We start from the raw sequence: 17033 nt of genomic DNA, 5'->3' as shown, positions 1-17033 counted from the left end.
GAGTACCCACCGCTGTCCTGTACCCTCAGAAACGTGCGCGTTCGTAAAAAATTAAGTTTTCTACTTCTTCACCCGATCCCGTGAGCGAGGCTCTCCACGACATAGCAGGCATCCCAGTACGCCTGTTAGAGCCAGAGAGGGATCAGCAGGGTACCGCCTCCAGTTCTCGTACTTTGGGCATTTAGCAGAGGCCAAACGTCGCCTGCACCAGTACTTCGGGGAGCCCCGGGGCACGGTGCTCCCCGCCGCCGGGGAGCCCCTGGGCGGGCACCATCCCCAGCCTTACCCCAGCCTCCTGCTCCGGCCCGCGGCTCTGAGCCCCGCTTTCAGCACACGCGACAGGAGAGATGCTCTTTCTGACGCACTGCTAAAGCCCGTATTTAGCTACTGGTGATTTCGCAGTTGTTGGATAGCCCTTGCAACAAAAATGATTTAATTCCAGCGAGTCAGAGATGGCTCACCCAAGGAAGGCATTTTTAATATCTAATACACGGTGTAAGGTTATGGCATGAAAATGCAGGTCAAGATTGCACATCTAATCCCATACATAGCTTATTCATACCACACAGACTTAGAGCAATTCAAAGGCTATTAGCTTTATTAACAAGTAACGAAGTATACGCAGGTAAAAAATTTCTAAGAACAAATCCTGTATGGGACTATTTCTCCATCCCAAATCACTCCCTTTAAATGAAAACTTTCTTGTTTCGAAGAAGGATTACTTGTTTCACAAACATCTATTAGAGGAAGGGCTGTGTGTTCAGGGAGGGTGTCCAGGTTTCCTCCTGTCAGCTTTCCCTCGTAGCAGCCAAGAGATTACCTGACCGCTTTCAGTGCTATTCACAGAAGAAATCAATGTCCTGAAAAAGAGAGTTAAAAGGAGAGATGTTTTGAGATCACTGAAGGATTAACGTTCCTTTATCACCCCGCAAAGGCACATGAGTAGATGCAAACACAGAATACACTATAATGTACTCAAAGTATTCTGGAAAGGAAAAAGGTCTTTTGACTCCTTTTGCATAGCTGGGATGATTTGTTCCTGCCATAAATTTTTAAAGTGAATTAGGCAATACCACCTTCTTTCTTCATTTCAAATTATTCGTTTATCTCTCTTTTTTGTTTTGTATTCCCACATCCATACCTGGATTTATTAGTCATATGTAACCCTTTACCCTTAAACAGTTCCTAATCACACATGAAAAGGATGTCTTAAACAGGCTGAGGCTATGCAATACACTTGCTATGGAGAAATGTGACTAGAAAATAAATGCCAGTATTCTGCTTGAAAACTTCCAGCGTGGGATAGACTTCCACAGCATATTGCTTTCATCTAACTTCCTGCTATTATCTTATACGGCTATGTAGATCTCGATTCTGCTGCAGGGAATTATCACACCGTGGTGCTCAAACTGTACGACGTTTACATTAGACCAGCGTATCACATATAGCTGTCCACTGGAAGCAGAAGATGGGGAGCTGTTTCAGAGCAGATGCTTACTGGTAATGAAAGTACTCTCATCTTAGCCAGCAAATGGCCAATTTTAAGTGATTGAGGGAAGGCAGGCAATCCAACACCGCTTTGTAGTACACACAGTCTATTGTGTTGGGTCTATTGTATTCAGTGTGATTCAATGGTTCAGAAGTAGCAGCACTGGGGAAGAAAAAAAAATCTGCTGAGATTTATTGCTCAAACAGCAACCAACGGGCATGGATTACCCAGTGCTGCACAAAAGGATGCTGCGAGAAGTTTAGTAGCAGGGTCTGTAGCTAATGGCATACATTGAGTCCAACAGTGAAAGTTACTTTTTTGGGGGTGAGAATAACAGTAAAAGGAGGGTCAGAGACACAGAGGCCCCCAGACTGATGTCCCCTTTCAGGCTTCTCTCCAGTGCAGCAGGTGCCCCCCTGTAATACTTTTCCCCATCGAGTTCCCTATCAGTTGCTGCTCCATGCAAAGCCACTTGTGTGTGCCACCCAGTGCTTTGATCAGGGGCAGGTGCCACATGCTGATTAGCCATTAAGCTTTGGGCATCGTCAGGTCCCCTAATATAAATGGCAACCCCTTCCCAAGAGAACCCATCGTAACGCCGGTATTGGGCTTTGCAGGTGCAAGGCCAGGAAAGCAAGGCAAAAAACATTGCCAGTGGCATGGGGGAAGGTTACAGAGCTGTGAGCAAGAGACCAGCTTCTGACTTGCAGATGGAAGGCTGGTGGCATTGGAGGCATCTATGGTGGTGTGCAACGCTAGCTCTGTGTAAAACAGCACCTTTAAGGGATATTTCTGAAGCAAGCAGCATGCCCATACACAGGTCGGTCAAGATAGGCTGTAGACTGTTTTAAATGTGAACTTAGAAAAAGTCAGATCCTTAAGCTCACGTTTGCAACATACAATTGAGAGCAGTAGAACAAGGAAAAGAACTTATCCGTACCACCCTTCGTTTTTGTTGCAAAGTTTCTGCATAGCAAGGACATGAAGTAAGGGTGAAATGACTGTGAAAGTCTCTGTCGGTAGTTTTGCGAAAGAAAACAACTTTCCAAGTAAAAGTTCTGCATGGCAGCCTGACAACAGCTCGTTCTGGACCCCGAGTCAGCCTGCAGGCTAAGACATCGCTTTAACCTACCTCTGCTTCCAGTTCAGCTTGCCATGCAGCAGACTGGCTGTCATATTGTTGAGAAAAGAGCTTAGAAACATATTTTAGTCATTCTTTCATGTTCTGTGACTAATTAATGGCAGCAATGTTTCTGGGCCAAATTCAGAATAGCCTAATGTAGTGTCAAGAAAAGCAATCACTTACCCGAGATTCGCATTTCCTCAAATAAAGCTGGTCTGACACATTATAACGCAAATCCTAGCAACTATTAACATGAAACAAAATTCTTCCTTTCATTTATTTCCTCTGTGTTAATGAAACCCATCTAATAATCTGGACCTAGGCTTAAAGACTCCATGTACAATTTCAAGATTGACACACCAATCATATTTTACCATATCCTTTGAAACGGCATATAGCTAAATAGTCAATATTGATGAAGATAATTACTGGAAATCTACCATTCAATTTGTTTTAAGCATAGAAATAAGCTACTAGTACGCATTAATTATAAGCCAAACCATACCAGCCTCTGAGAAAGGACCTTCCTTGTCCACAACTCTGTTAAGCTTTTCAGTTCTACAGTAAAATTATGAATTGTCTGGTGTATGAGACTCTACTGTACATAATCGGGGGCAATCACCCTTTCAGAAATACAGCCTACTTACAGAACACTATCGTGTTCCCAATAGCTTTTTAATTCAGCTTTTTGATGTACCAATAACTTTGTTATGAGAAAGCAAGCATGCTTTCAGTAAATCAGGAGTTCGGTACGACAGTGTCCATCTATATACACAATTAATAGAAAGCGCACTTGTACGCGTTACTGAAGTACGCAGCACAATATCCAGACTCTAAAAAAGAAAGCTTCTTGCAACGTTATCACAAATGGTTTGGGTAAAACTTACGTGGCCTTGCAGGAATAGTATTCACATCAATAGGAACTCTAATAGAATCGAGCCCTTAATGCGGCATTTGTAATGCCTGCAATATCAGAGCGTATGTTCTGGTTCTATTGAGGCTATTTGCCTGCATAAAGGCCCAAAGATTGGATCCCTAAGCATCTGTGATATGCTACAATCAACTGCCACAATTATGATTTGTTTTTACAGCAAATTAGCATTACACAGCCAAGTATAATTATGTAGCCAGCTGGGCTTTTGCAAATTCCTTACCGTTGTAGGAACAGTCTTATTGGCTTCTTGATAGACATGTTGTTCTGAGACTAAACTGCTAGGGAAATAACCAACTGTCCCCATATGGTCTTCATACTGTTCTCCATAAACCTTCGAGCAAGGAGATGTATAATTAGGTACCTTAAAACAGTCCTCATCTGGTTCGAGCTAGTTTATAATTTAGTCAAAAGCAGTTACTAATAGTGTTTCTTACTCTGGCTTTAGATTTCCTAGTTTCCAATTAGCTGGCACATGAAATGAACCATTAACACAAGTTCTGGTACAGGCATACATTTTTTGGAGTAAATTAATACCGCCTATAGTTTATCCAGACTTTTTTTATAAATGCAGCTAATATTTATCTCTGCTTCCCTTAAATTTAAGAGTTTTATGACCAACTGTGATAAAAGCTTTCTCCTCCATCGTTTCAGCAAACAGCCACAGAAAAGAACTGTTGAGCCTTTCTGTAATGGTTCAGTTCATAATTACCATATAGTTATTGAAGACATTTCATAAAAAAAAAAATTAAACCCCTCAAGACTCCTCAATCAGTTTAAGTTTAAACATTCACTTTGAAAACTAAGTTGCTGCTTTAAAACCCCCAATAGCTCAGCGTTAGCATCCATTTCTTGACAGAAATGCGTGTTAATCTACTTCTGGTTTGCTCATATACACAAGAATCTCCTCTTACACTTCCAGCCCAGAATTCTCCAGAGTCTTTTTCTTTCACTAGTTTTGAGTAAACATAAATCAACTGCCCTTTTTTAATATTAATGAATCTGCAGTCTGGAGCATTATAATCCTCTTCTGCTCTGGCAAGGGAAATGGTGTCTAGGAAATAAAAAAAAGAATGAAGTGGACAAATTTAAATACATTTATACTTTTAGAGAGAGAATTATAAATAGGTGTGTGCTTGTATGCGCACGTGTAAAACTATTTCTACAGATAAAAGTAGGTTATCCCGAAATTAATAAAAGTCTTCAAGAATTTGTTCTGCTCATTTTTCTATTCTCCAGTAAGCAAAGTAACGGCTTAAGAATGTGCCATTTCATCACAGTGGAAGTTACAATCCTTCTCTCTACGCTCACCTTTCACTTGAGTGAAAAATATCCTTTACAAAATCCTTTTTGCAGTAAAACTGCATGTGACATTCCACATAAACCCTCCCATTCTTCTTTTAAAGTTGACAAGCCAATGCAAATATAACAGAGCTAAATAAGCAGAGTAGTTTTCCCGTGCACTACTGCATCCAAACCCCACAGTCATTTTTGAGACTGTTTTGTCCTCAAAATTAAAGCAAAATTACTTACAGACACAGTTGTCATCAGCACACAGCTTCTTGCTGGCAAGCTTGTCCATAAAAATTCCAGTTACAAGAGGACACATTAACCCGAGACACAAAAGTAAAATAACCAAATAAGCACGTCGTGTCATTTTTCTTTGCTGCAGCACTTGCCGAATGCGCGTCAGGTCCAGCGATCCCCGTCTTTTATGGAAGAGGCAGACACCTGGACAAACACGCTGGGCCAATGGGAAGGGGTCGGGGCGACATTCCACCCCGCCAGAAGAGCCGCAGGCGGGAGGAAGACCTCAGGGTCCACTCACGAAACCGAATCCCTTCCCAAAGCCGTTCTGCATTAACATTTCAATCAGCAACTCCATTTAAACATTTTAAGCCTTCCTGTAGTTGTCCATAGTCTTAATCTTACCTCAAGCGAAGTTTGAGAATGAAAATTAAGTCAGACCCTGGTAAGCAGCAAAGGAAATTACATCCTTCCAAATCCTCAAGTCCTTCATTTTCCCAAATGATCACTGACAAATGTAATCTTCCCTGGACCATAAACCCTCAGAGATTTCCCCGTTACGGTCTACAGAAAGGACCTACTAGGACCCCAACGCATGGTAAACAAATGTAAACAAACCATTTGGGAGTTGAAACACAGTAAAAAGGCTTTGCAAGTCAGCAATTTAAATTTGAAGTCTAAAAGTTCAAGCACCACGTACTTGTATAGGCAAGATGCCTTCCACGGGGAGACGCGGTCGCGAGCGAAACACAGAGGTTACACCAGGACAGCGACCGTTCCACTTTTGTTTACATACCTGAACTCAAATTGAGAGTTTGCAGATGCGAGATGCTGAACAACATGCAGTGCCGCAGGCTGACTTAAAAGGTCCTCTTTGCGCCTTGGAGAGGACATCTAGATTCATCTAACTTCCCAAAAATCTTGTCCTAGCATATACGAGCCAAGACTTGTAGGGAGTATTTTAATTAAAATAGATGCACACACACACAGAAAAGGAACAACCACCGGAGTTACTGCGTTGTAAGCGATTCACACCACAGCTGCCAGGCTACAGAAAGCTGGTCTGGATCAGGCCTTCTAAGTGACCAAGAGCAAGCCTGGGAATTTCCAAAACAACACCCCAGAGAACCAGCGCTACCCGATTCCTGAGGAGGCCTGAAGAGCTGCTGGCTGTACCAGCTTTCAGTCAACAAGCAGAACAGAGAACGCTGTCAACTGTCATCCAAAATCCCACACTCTCTTTCAAAGAAAGAGCATCTTGCCATTTCTAGCATCACCCTCCTACTACAGCTGACTTCACCACGTTCTCCTCTCATCTTCCAGCCCCTTACTCCTTCCTCGAACCTCCTGTATGTGGTGCCAAACTTCCTTTGCAGACAGCTCCACATGAACCCTTCTAAGTGAATAAAGGTGAAGAGCGGTGGTATGCAATGGTAGTCTCCTGGCGGGATGCAAGGACAGCATAATTAATAGCGATAAAACTATAACTGCAAAAGGGAAAACATAAGGCTCATGATGGAATAACATAGTCACTTTTGTTCCCTTACAGGCACGTTGACACGATTTTCACTTGCAAGTATTCTAATACTTGTGAAATCACAAAAAAAAGAAATACCACTAAAAAGAATGAAAAAAATACATATATGACATATACATATGACAGTAATCGAGATGACGCTGGAAGGGGCATCATCTTGCAATGTACTCTGGGAGCAGATGAAAGATTTTTCAGGTCTCCTGCAAAAAAGGTGGTTTATGTAGCCAGTTTTATGCTACAGATGGACTGAAACATAGCACTTGCTCAGGAATTGAGCGGACATGCCAGAACTACCATATGTAATATACCCAGAAGTATACCAAGATTTTATAAATATCAATCTTGCTTTCCTGAGGGTGCAGCACTTTGTCCAAAGAACAGTTTTAAGTCAGATCTCAATTGTTTCGGAACACAAACTGGGGGAAACAGATGCTCTGCAGCTACAGCCGAGCCCACACAACAGAGGAAGGGACCGCGCTGAGCCACGGTCATAGAGGAAAGGCTACGGCCTCCAGCATCCTTCCTCCCACCCCCGTTGACGAAATTACTTTGGAAACAGAAAAAAACCTCAACACTTGCGATGTAGCTACAATGCAAAACATTCTTCCTTGTAGTTTCTTCCCTAAACATCAGCTACTCCAAGACCTACCTGAACTACTTCTAAAGGAAATCATGCTAACCCCATCCCTTCTTTGTCTGAAAGGGCAGTTAGAGGCCTCACAGAGAAAGTGTTCAAGAAATGACAAATGGTGCAACACGAGGAGCACGGTGCGACCGCTTCCTCTCAAACATTAATCTTCAAGGGTCTGATTGCAATCCTCCTAGCCAACACCATGCAAGAGCTACTACAAGATTCACCAAAAATATAACCATATTTTAAGTAAACGTCATTACTCTCTTAACCTAAAATATCTTTCTAGGTCTTCCATCACCTGAACAAAACACTTCAGCTTTTGAAGTGATTTTTGCACCCAAATATTTAGAATAGTTACAACTTACAATACTACATGTGATTACTTCACTGTGTTCAGTGTATTTCATGTCACACAAGATCTGTAAAGGTTTTTGACAAATGGGAAAAAAAAACAAAAAACAAAAACAAACCAAACAAACCAACAACCCAAAAAACCAACACCAACCAACAAAGCCAGAAGCTTTAGGACGTGTATTTTGGAAAAACCTGCCTAAAACCGCAGCATCAGGCTCATCTGCATTGTCCTTGTGAAGAGCCAGAAAGCTCTTCCTAAACCATTAATTAAAATCACTGGTAATAGGGCTGGAAAGAGCAGAAGAGAAGACAACAGATAAATTTTTATGTTTCTTCTGTGGACCTGCTTCTACTACCAGCCATCATTATAAAGACAAAACCAAGCTGAACAACAGTGCTGTCAAACTGTAATCAATTTCTACACATACCTGGAAAAAAAACCCACTCATGAGAAGTTGTTTTTCTTAAGTGACAAAATTATTCTTGCTGAAAAGCAAGCTGAAAAGCAGCTGTCCCCTTCATAATGAGGCTGAAGATTAAGTGTTGCATTTATTCTGAATATGCTGACATTTAGCATTCCTGCTCATGCTTTTTGCTCTGGAAAGACAGCTATTTTTCCAGCACTCATTTCTGAGAAATGAGCATCACCTTAAAAGTAGTTAAACTGAATAAGCCCTGCAAGCATAACAAATCAAGAATAAGACAGATTCGAGGAAAAACATGGCTTGAAAACAGCATAAACTGCGTTTATTTTATAAAAATTATATTTCAACACAAAAATTTACTATTCAGTAGATCCATGGAAATCCTACGTCTGTCCTGGCCGTTGTGGCAATTTTACGCAAGTCTTAAGTTTTCTGCAGAGAACAGCAAACATGCTAGCTGATCAAAAGTATCATCGTATTAAAAAACCAACTATCCACAGAAGTCCTTTGTAGGAGCATCCGGTTATTTCTTCGCATAAGTGATTTTCATGGCATGAGATGGAGTAATCTTGAATCCTTGGAGAGCATCTCGAGCAGCTCCTGCTTGATTCTCATTTTCAAACTCCACAAACGCAATGTCATGGCGCCCAGGCACTAAGCGTACTTCCTTGAATCCAGGAAACCTTTAAAATAAGGTGAAAGAGTCAGATAATATTTCCTAGTTTCATAATACCTCACTTTTCAGTAGCCATAAGACCTTATCATAAGCATCTACTAGTATAATAGTTACTACTAATAAAAGATTTAAATGGAAGGGTTTTACATGTCCAGTCCTTAGAACCACGCCTCCGTTAAGAATCATTACGTGGAAGCAATTTAATCAGTCTTGTGCACATATGGAAGCAACTTAAGCTACTTTTAAAACTGCTCCTGCTCTCGTAAAGTCTTTAATATTACAGTCACCCGCTTAAATCCAGTGCAGACTGATAGTAGATAACTTACACAATCAAGACCAGCTACGAAAAAATCGGATTTGCTTTCTGCACCAAGTCATCAGAACTGACATCTGTAATCTTGGCAGCACGGCAAAGAACTGAAATACCTTCAGAAGAAACTCTTATTTCTAAAAAGTCAGCTTGCCAACCAAGAAAAAGCAGGTAACAGAAGAATTCAAAGGAGAAGTCCTTTCTACTCAAAACTTACTGATTGAATAACATGGACAGCATCATCTCATTTGTTTCCTCAGGCAAGTTATTAAGGAAAAGGATATAGTTTGGTGGGTTATCAGGCACCTGCAACAACAGAAGATCAAAGCTCAGAAAATTATACACAGCTATCTGTTCCTCTGCATCTGTCTGCAAGATTATTTGAACCCAGACTCACATATCCTTAGTTTTGCTCGTAACACTGCTAGTGGGACTTCAGTATACCTTCATGCAATATGCAGACAGTGCCCCTTGGTCCTTTTACAAGGACATATTAATTTGGAGAGGCTCTTATTTCCACAAAAATCACAGTAACATATTGCCTTAGATGTCATATTGAAGCTTGACAGCTCAACAGCTGATACTGCAGCACTCTCAGCGCTGCTGGGGTGGGACCCAAGTGCCCAAGCACTGGCTGCAGCGCTGTCCTGGACACCTGTACGGCAGCGGAAGAACCCATGAAAGACTCGCAGCCTTCCGGAAGAGCAGTGGGAGGCCAAGATAAATACCCTCTTCATCTGCAGTAGTACCAAAATACTGAGTATCTTTGGGCAACTGAAACCCACAAAACCCACATGGTTTTACTACAGTGCTCTATTCAATTTTGTTAATTAGAAACCCCATTAGATTTAAAGCTTTAGAGCCTTTAAGAGATTTGCCTGCTAATATGAATTTGTCGCAACCCACCAGACACAGGGCTGAGTAATCAGTTTGCTGACACTGGACTGAAAGGCTGGAATCTCCCTAAGTCATCAAGGAGATTACAAAAATAAAAAGAAACTGGACACCACGACTTCAAACGTCCTAATAATGGTGCCAAGTAAGTTAATGCCTCAGCAGAACAATTTCCTTCAGCTGATGGAAATATTCCAGGCAGTGCCATTAGAAAATAAACTGCTGAAGTTCAAACAAATACCTAGACACTCACGCAAACTGACATACACTATTGTGCCTTGTTACAAATAAAACCTGAAAAAAAAAACCAGGCTGGGAGCAAGACATTCTCCCCTGTGGATTATGTATGCAATTCTCAATGATCATACTCAAGAAGGAGATGCAGGGCAGGGAAAGATACTCTTCTATAGTATTTGCTCTCCTGCAAATCCTGGCTCCTCAGTACCTCCACTTCTAACACACATGAATCATTTAGAAGGTCACTGAGCAGACAAGATGAGTGAAGCGTAGGGAGTTGTTGCTACATCTCCACACAATCCTTTGGAAAGTAAGACACTTGTAAGAAAAAAAGAAAAAAGTGAGCAGAAGACCCCCAAACTCCTGAAAGGAAGCTGTTAGGCAGATATTCTGGCACCCTGTGTAGTCTTCCTTCTCCTTTTCTACTACTAGAACAAAATAAGTTAAAGGGAATTTATTAACAATGAAAAAAACTTAAGAATCCTTCAACTGATACTAAGCACAGTCCAAATTTAAGAATCAAGTAGGATTTGTTAATAATGCAATTTTCTGTACAATAAGACACCGCAGATTTTCATTTCATGTCAACCAGATATACTAGAAGCAGGATTTGTTTTACTGTGATTTAGCTGTTAGACAAACATCTCAAAGAACAAAAAGGAAGCTGTAAAATATATCCTCAAGTTTCCATGTGTAACAAACTGTTATTCACAGAGAATAATTTTAATCATTAGTACTTTTAGTGACCAAAAAAAAAAAAGCATTACCTGCTGATTCTGTGCTGCAGTCCCTGGGGCACTGGCTGAATTTGGTGTTGCTCCCTAGTAAATAAGTACAAAGTAATTTTACAAAGGAGTTCTGTTAGAAATATATAAGCACACGTCACCATGTTTCTGTACAACTCAAGAAGTATGTTAAGCTTTTCTTAAGCTACAATCCAAGGAACATTTTTTACTTATGAGATACATCCCAAGGGGAAACATAAAGCACATGAATTTCGCTGAACTCCAAAACCAGGCAATCAAAGAAAAAACATCAGTAGTATCTGATCTGACTAACAGCCGAGTCAGCAGATACTGCACATCACTATTTCTCCACATTATAAAATTTGTTTTAATAGACAGGAAGGAAGTAGTTTTGAAAATGAAGGCCTAGACAGGACATACCTAATAGGAGAAAAATAGGTGTTTCCACCGAGGACTCCAGTTTAGCAAGGATAACTAAAGCTATTACCATTATAGCTAGTAGCAATTATTTCTTCCTAAGAGATTTGTATATAACGATCGATTTTTAAATAAATCCTGAGAAATCTGAATATTCTACCTAGAAAACGTTGCTTTCTATGAACACTCTTGTCTCTCCTTAATACCAGTTTGTGCCTTAGCAGGAAGTGTAGTTAAATAACACAACATTCAAAATCCGTGCCGTGATGTTTTCTGCTATACTTCAGCGCATAAATTACTAAATGTTGCTAGTTTAGGCCAGGCCAGCCCTTAGTGGAGATATATTCCAAGCCAACTCCTTTTCATCTACCTGTAAATCAATGATCTTGTCCCCATTTACCATTCTTCAGTGCTTACAGAGCAAATAGGGCATTAAAACGCCAAAGGGAAAAGCTGGTTGAGCACTGGAAGCTGGCATTAAAGATAAGCACATGCCCCTCTTTTTTTCTTTTTTAAAAAGAGGTTAGTTTCCGCTTTGGTTTATTGTACCTTTGCCCTGCATCTTTGTTTTCACCTGGTAATAGCAAAGGAGGTGTGGGGGGGAAGGGAACAGCAAGGACTATGTAATCAGCCCCCTCTCCTTCAACTTCTAGTGAGTACTCAAGAGCACTAGCTATCAACACACCACAATTTAAGGAACTGAGAAGTACCAAAAGACAATACTTAATCCTAATAAAAAAAACCTCCCAAAACTTAAAATAGCTTTTGCGTTTGTTTTTTCTTTTTTAAACAGAGAAGCAGCTTACCTGGATAACCTTTTTATTTGCTGCATTTGCTGACTGCTCCAGAGATTTGGCCTTCTTCTTTTCCTTCCTTTTCTCCTTATCGGCAAAAGTACCACGCATTTTAGAGATGATATCAGAGTCTGTTTTTGCATACTGAATACGCTTTTTAAAAGGAAAAACATCGGTACATTTTGCAGTTAATACCGAACGTTTTGCACCACTTTCATTAACTGCGTTCTACTGTGCATTTACGCATCTTTTGCAGGAACTTCTTATGTTAAAAATATTGTTATAAACTGTAGGTACGCTTACGGAGTATCTAATCCTCATAATTAATTCTGAACACAACTACAGAACTCTAAAAAACACCTAGGATGGAAATTACTAATTGTTACTCATTGAAATCGGAACTCTATTCATCTAACAGCATCTTTTTAACATCTGTCAAGGTAACAGACGCACAAAGCGATATAAGGACATTTGACAAAATTGGCACTAGCTTCTATTAAAAAACCTGAGAGGATTTTTTAACCCCATTTTAAGGGGATTTAAAATTTTACAGAGATTTCTCAAACCTCTGCAGAAAACTGAGTTCAGCAAAACTCAGCCTTCTTAAACAGAAAGGCAAGGACCTGCCTTAATCCAGAGCGGATTGCATAAATCGCGTCAGCAGCACAACGGTGCTGGTCTTCTGACAAAGGCTGCCGGATGCTGTAGGCAGGGAGGCGAGCAGATTCGGCTATGAGTATACAGGTGTGCAACATTATACATGCACACAGTCCTATCACTTTTACTATCAGAGACTACCTAGAGACAAAATTACACAGCAGGTGAAGATGTATTTTTTTAATGCTTTTGTTTAGTGCTTAGGTAGAGTATGCATGCTGCAGGCAATATGCAAAGAGGGAAGTACACCTGAAAGCTTATAAAGCTTTCTTTTTACTATGAAGCTTAATCTTTGTACTTCCTAGTGAGTTTTACTGAGCACAAAACTCTTTAAGGGTAAATGACAGAACTGAGCTTGCACAATTCCTTGTGAAGGGGTTCATTAGAGAATATGGAAGGGTTACTGAAAAAAGCTCATGGCTCAGAAACACAACTGTCTGTGCTCTCCTTAATGCTCAAATCCGTGAGCTGAAAGCCAGTATGAATATATCCATCCATCGCTGAAGCCAAGTGGGCCATTTGCATGTATCCTTATGCCTCACAAATAGTCACAGAATTAAGAGATGCCTAATTATCCAAGCAGGTGACGAAGTGTCGATTGTTGTGCTATTCTGCACATTATAAAGTACATTATTAAATGACGTTCTACCAACCAGCAGTGTATTTGCTTCACTGAAGTTATACTGAAATTCAGTTATTTGGTTTGGTGACCTGATGCATGCACAAGCAGAACTGGCCGTTGATTTAAAGAATAAATCACTGGTCACATCTGTTGATTTCTGCAAAGTAAACTGCAGAGATCTTCACCCTACTCACTGTTACCTCAAAAAGGAAGCATCATATTCTAGCTATTTATTATGAATATAATAGCAATTAAGGTTACTCTAGATAAATTAACTGAAAGCACCTAATTTCAATAACATTACAGAATGAATTTAGTCGGTTCAACAGAAGACATGATGAGTAAAATGGACGTATTTAAGATCTTAAAAACTTTAATCCAGCATAGAAAAACAAAAAGCCATCACTCAGGAAACGTAAATGCTAAGTTCAACGTGTGTTTTAACTACAGTCTCTTCGGCATCCCTCTAGATTGCATAAATACATCAAGACATGACGGAACGGAATAACAGTACAATTACAAGTACACGTGACAGCTCATTCACAAGGTGCAAGTACCAAAACACTGTATCGTACCATGGCAGTTTTGTTGTTTTTTTTTTTTTCCTTTAAAAAGCTAACAGAATAACTTACCATTGGTTTCCCATAGAATGGGAAGCCTTGTAGTTGTCTCAAAGCATTGGTAGATGACCCAAGTTCTTTAAATATAACAAAAGCCTGTCCTCTCATCTTCATAGTCTTTAAAGCCACAATGTCGACCACATGACCAAACTGTGAGAATAATGCATACAAGGACCTCTTCAGCTCTGTTGACAACATGAAAAAATAGATTATAAGAGGCTACACGCAAATGTCCACTTCTGCAGAATTTGCTGTCCTTCAGAGACAATGCTTTTTGCCAGCTTTAGCTCAAACAGTGATATATTACATGAGTTTAGTCAAAACTGTTGCACGAGTACAAGTTTACTTGCCCAGTTTTTCTAAGTTGGTGTATAATGCTTGGTTTCACGCCTCAAGTATTCAGCTAGTGAAAAAGCTGTACTGCAAACCATTCTACCATTCTATGAGAGTAAAAGTTACAAGGATATGTATATACAGTTCTTCATATACATATATATACACACACTCTCACACATTCAAGTATGATGTATGAAAGCCAAAGACTAATCAGAAAATCCATACTGTAACACGCAACAGTAAAGAGGTATGGCTTAAAAGAAGAACATGGCAAAATAGTAACAACCTAAAGGCTAATTTAATTTGGAAATTTTGTTTCTAACTGTTTAATCAATTCTCTCACGCACATGAAATATTTTTTCACATTCTGGATCCGAGTATATTTTTGTATGATCACAGTATACCTTACAACTGCAATGGATTTATTTTCATTATTTAAAATCACCTGACTGCACGCCAAATTAAACCTTAATCTTATCCAGCCAAGCTAAATAAATACTCTGTATTGCATGATTATTCTAACTCACAAATCTTACATTTGTAATATTTCAGCAACATAAGAGCACTGCCTCTTGTTTATTGCTGTTAAGACTTGGTAATACCAGCCCACTGTCACTTTCTCCAGCTGCTCTTGACCAACCACAGCACTATATTTTTTTTTTTAAAAGTTTTTTTATCAAAACGCTTTCCTTAAAAATAGCTTCAAAAACTGTATTAAAAAAGATAAATCACTTGTAAACTTTACAGGTAATTTGAAATCCTACCTTTAAAAATTATAACCATGCAATTTCATAATGGATACTTACTAGTTTATATGGTAGTTAACGTGCTACAAACAAAGCCCCAAGTTAAATTTATTCAGTAGAACTATCTTGACAAGCTAATAAGTAATTTCTTTGCAAAGCTGTTTCCACTTTCAGATCTCTCTCTGAGGCACCCTGAAGAAACATTTAAGTAGTGCTAGTCTGATCCAGGCTCTCAGTTCACAAACAATAACAAATAAATTACCTTGATCACTTTTGATTACAAGCTAAGCATGAGTAGTAAGTGGATGGTTCTATGCAGACACTGAACACACAGCCAGATAAGGGCAAGACATTATTTTTTTTTTTAGCACACTGCAAGGAGCTAAAATTCCTCAGGACGAAGCCAGGTTGGATGGGGCTCTGAGCAACCTGGTCTAGTGGAAGGCGTCTCTGCCCGTGGCAGGGGGGTTGGAACTAGAGGATCGTTAAGGTCCCTTCCAACCCCAACCATTCCATGATCTGTCTCTAGAGAGGGCTGCAGCAACTGCACAGCAGCATCTCTAACAGGATGATACAAAGCAGGTTAGCTCGTGCCACGCTCACAGCTTTTACATGGTGCCAAAACAAGTGAGGAGCACACAGATGCTCCCACATTTCAGTGAGGGGACTGCTGACCACCAAAATGTGCGCCAACATGCCTCTCAGCATCCATCGGATACTCTGCTTACTGCTATCGTACAGTTATCTGCTGACGAGCAAACTTAATGTATGCGATTAACTACAGAACTAGAGTAGAGAGGCAATCAGAAGCTTCCTTAGAAACAAGGACCCTGGCTTACAAAAGACTGAACGTTGCAGTACGTTTGTTGACTTTAGCTGCCGCTTCATCGCAAGCAGCGCTTGGCTGAGAGCTCGGCCCACGACCACCATCCACCAGCCGTGGGGCGGCTCAGGGAGCCGCGGCAGCCCGCGAAGCCACGGCCCTGCCACAGCGCCGAGCGGACAGCCTCCGGCCAGGCGCGGAAGCCAGCCCGGTGCGACGGCCTCCGCTTTCTAACGGCGAGCCACAGGCTCCCATACCTTCTTTCTTTATCTTGTCATTGATGTTGTTGATGTAGATGGTGTGGTTCGGCCTGATGTCCATCCTCGGGGCGGCTGCACACCTGCCTGCGGGCAGAGCACACGCGGCAGCCGTCAGCGGCCCGAGCCCCCGGGGAGGAGAGCTGCCACCACCGGCAACACCCCGGCCCCCGGCAGCGCAGCCTGCGCCGCTCCCCCCGCCGCGGGAGCTGGGACGGGCCCCGGGGGCTGCCCGCCCTCCCGCAGGCCGCACGCCCGCCCCGCTCCTACCCTCCCCGCGCGGGCGGGTCGCAAGGACGGCGGGACAGGCGCTCCCGGGAGGCAGCCCCGAGGCAGCCCGCCATCCCTCCTCTCCTCCCTCCCGGGCCCCGGGCCCCACGCCGCCGCCCCTCACCTCACCTTCTCCCGCCGAGATGGCGGCCGGCGCGTCCCGTCCCGCCCCGCCGCGCCGCGCCGCGCCGCGCAGCGCAGGCGGCAGAGCCGCTCCCGCAGCAATCGATGTGCCGAGCGCCGATGCCGAGCGGCGCCTGCGCAGTGGCAGCCGCCGCCCCGCGCGGGGGTTTCTCTGCTGGCGCCATGTTGGGGGGCAGCCTGCGGCCCCGCCGCGGCGGCCGGCGCGTGCTCGCACCGAGACAAACGGGGAAACGGGCCGTAAAGCCTTCGGCGGGCAGGTCGTTTTCAGTAACGTGGGTGAGCAAACTGTATGGGTTGTTCGTTCCCGGGCCCGTAGGGCAGGCCTGGCCCCGCGGCGGCCCAAGGGCCCGGCGCCCCAGCTGCCTCGGCGGGTCCCGCCGGTCGCGCCCGCTCCGCGGCCTGGCGGAGCCCGCCGAAACGCCTCGGGGAGCTCGGTCCGGCTCCGGATCGGCGCCGGGGTGAGA

At 42.4% G+C, this 17033-nt stretch overlaps 2 protein-coding genes across 3 annotated transcripts; both read right to left on the bottom strand.

Moving 5' to 3' along the window:
- Window positions 1-836: 836 nt before the first annotated feature.
- On the bottom strand, window positions 837-5200 carry OTOR (otoraplin; the record flags this gene model as incomplete). Its single annotated transcript, XM_082305173.1, has 4 exons — window positions 837-860; window positions 3767-3877; window positions 4458-4597; window positions 5077-5200. The coding sequence occupies 4 exons, from the start codon at window positions 5198-5200 to the stop codon at window positions 837-839; spliced, it is 399 nt and encodes a 132-aa protein (XP_082161299.1).
- A 3115-nt stretch (window positions 5201-8315) lies between these two features.
- Window positions 8316-16619, bottom strand: SNRPB2 (small nuclear ribonucleoprotein polypeptide B2). 2 transcript variants are annotated; one of them, XM_082305836.1, is made up of 7 exons: window positions 16550-16619; window positions 16156-16242; window positions 14006-14178; window positions 12107-12247; window positions 10905-10958; window positions 9224-9312; window positions 8316-8703 (listed from the first exon to the last, which is right to left on the bottom strand). In XM_082305836.1, the coding sequence occupies exons 2-7, from the start codon at window positions 16217-16219 to the stop codon at window positions 8544-8546; spliced, it is 681 nt and encodes a 226-aa protein (XP_082161962.1). In that variant the 5' UTR covers window positions 16220-16242; window positions 16550-16619; the 3' UTR covers window positions 8316-8543. The 2 variants fall into 2 exon arrangements, with proteins under 2 accessions (XP_082161962.1, XP_082161961.1); XM_082305835.1 differs by having other exon boundaries at window positions 16555-16618.
- Between the last annotated feature and the right edge of the window lie 414 nt (window positions 16620-17033).

Source organism: Platalea leucorodia (assembly GCF_965183815.1).
Source record: "Platalea leucorodia genome assembly, chromosome: 3".
Lineage (NCBI taxonomy): Eukaryota > Metazoa > Chordata > Aves > Pelecaniformes > Threskiornithidae > Platalea > Platalea leucorodia.
Note: the sequence above shows the minus strand (reverse complement) of the source record. Positions and strands in the feature narration are given on the sequence as shown.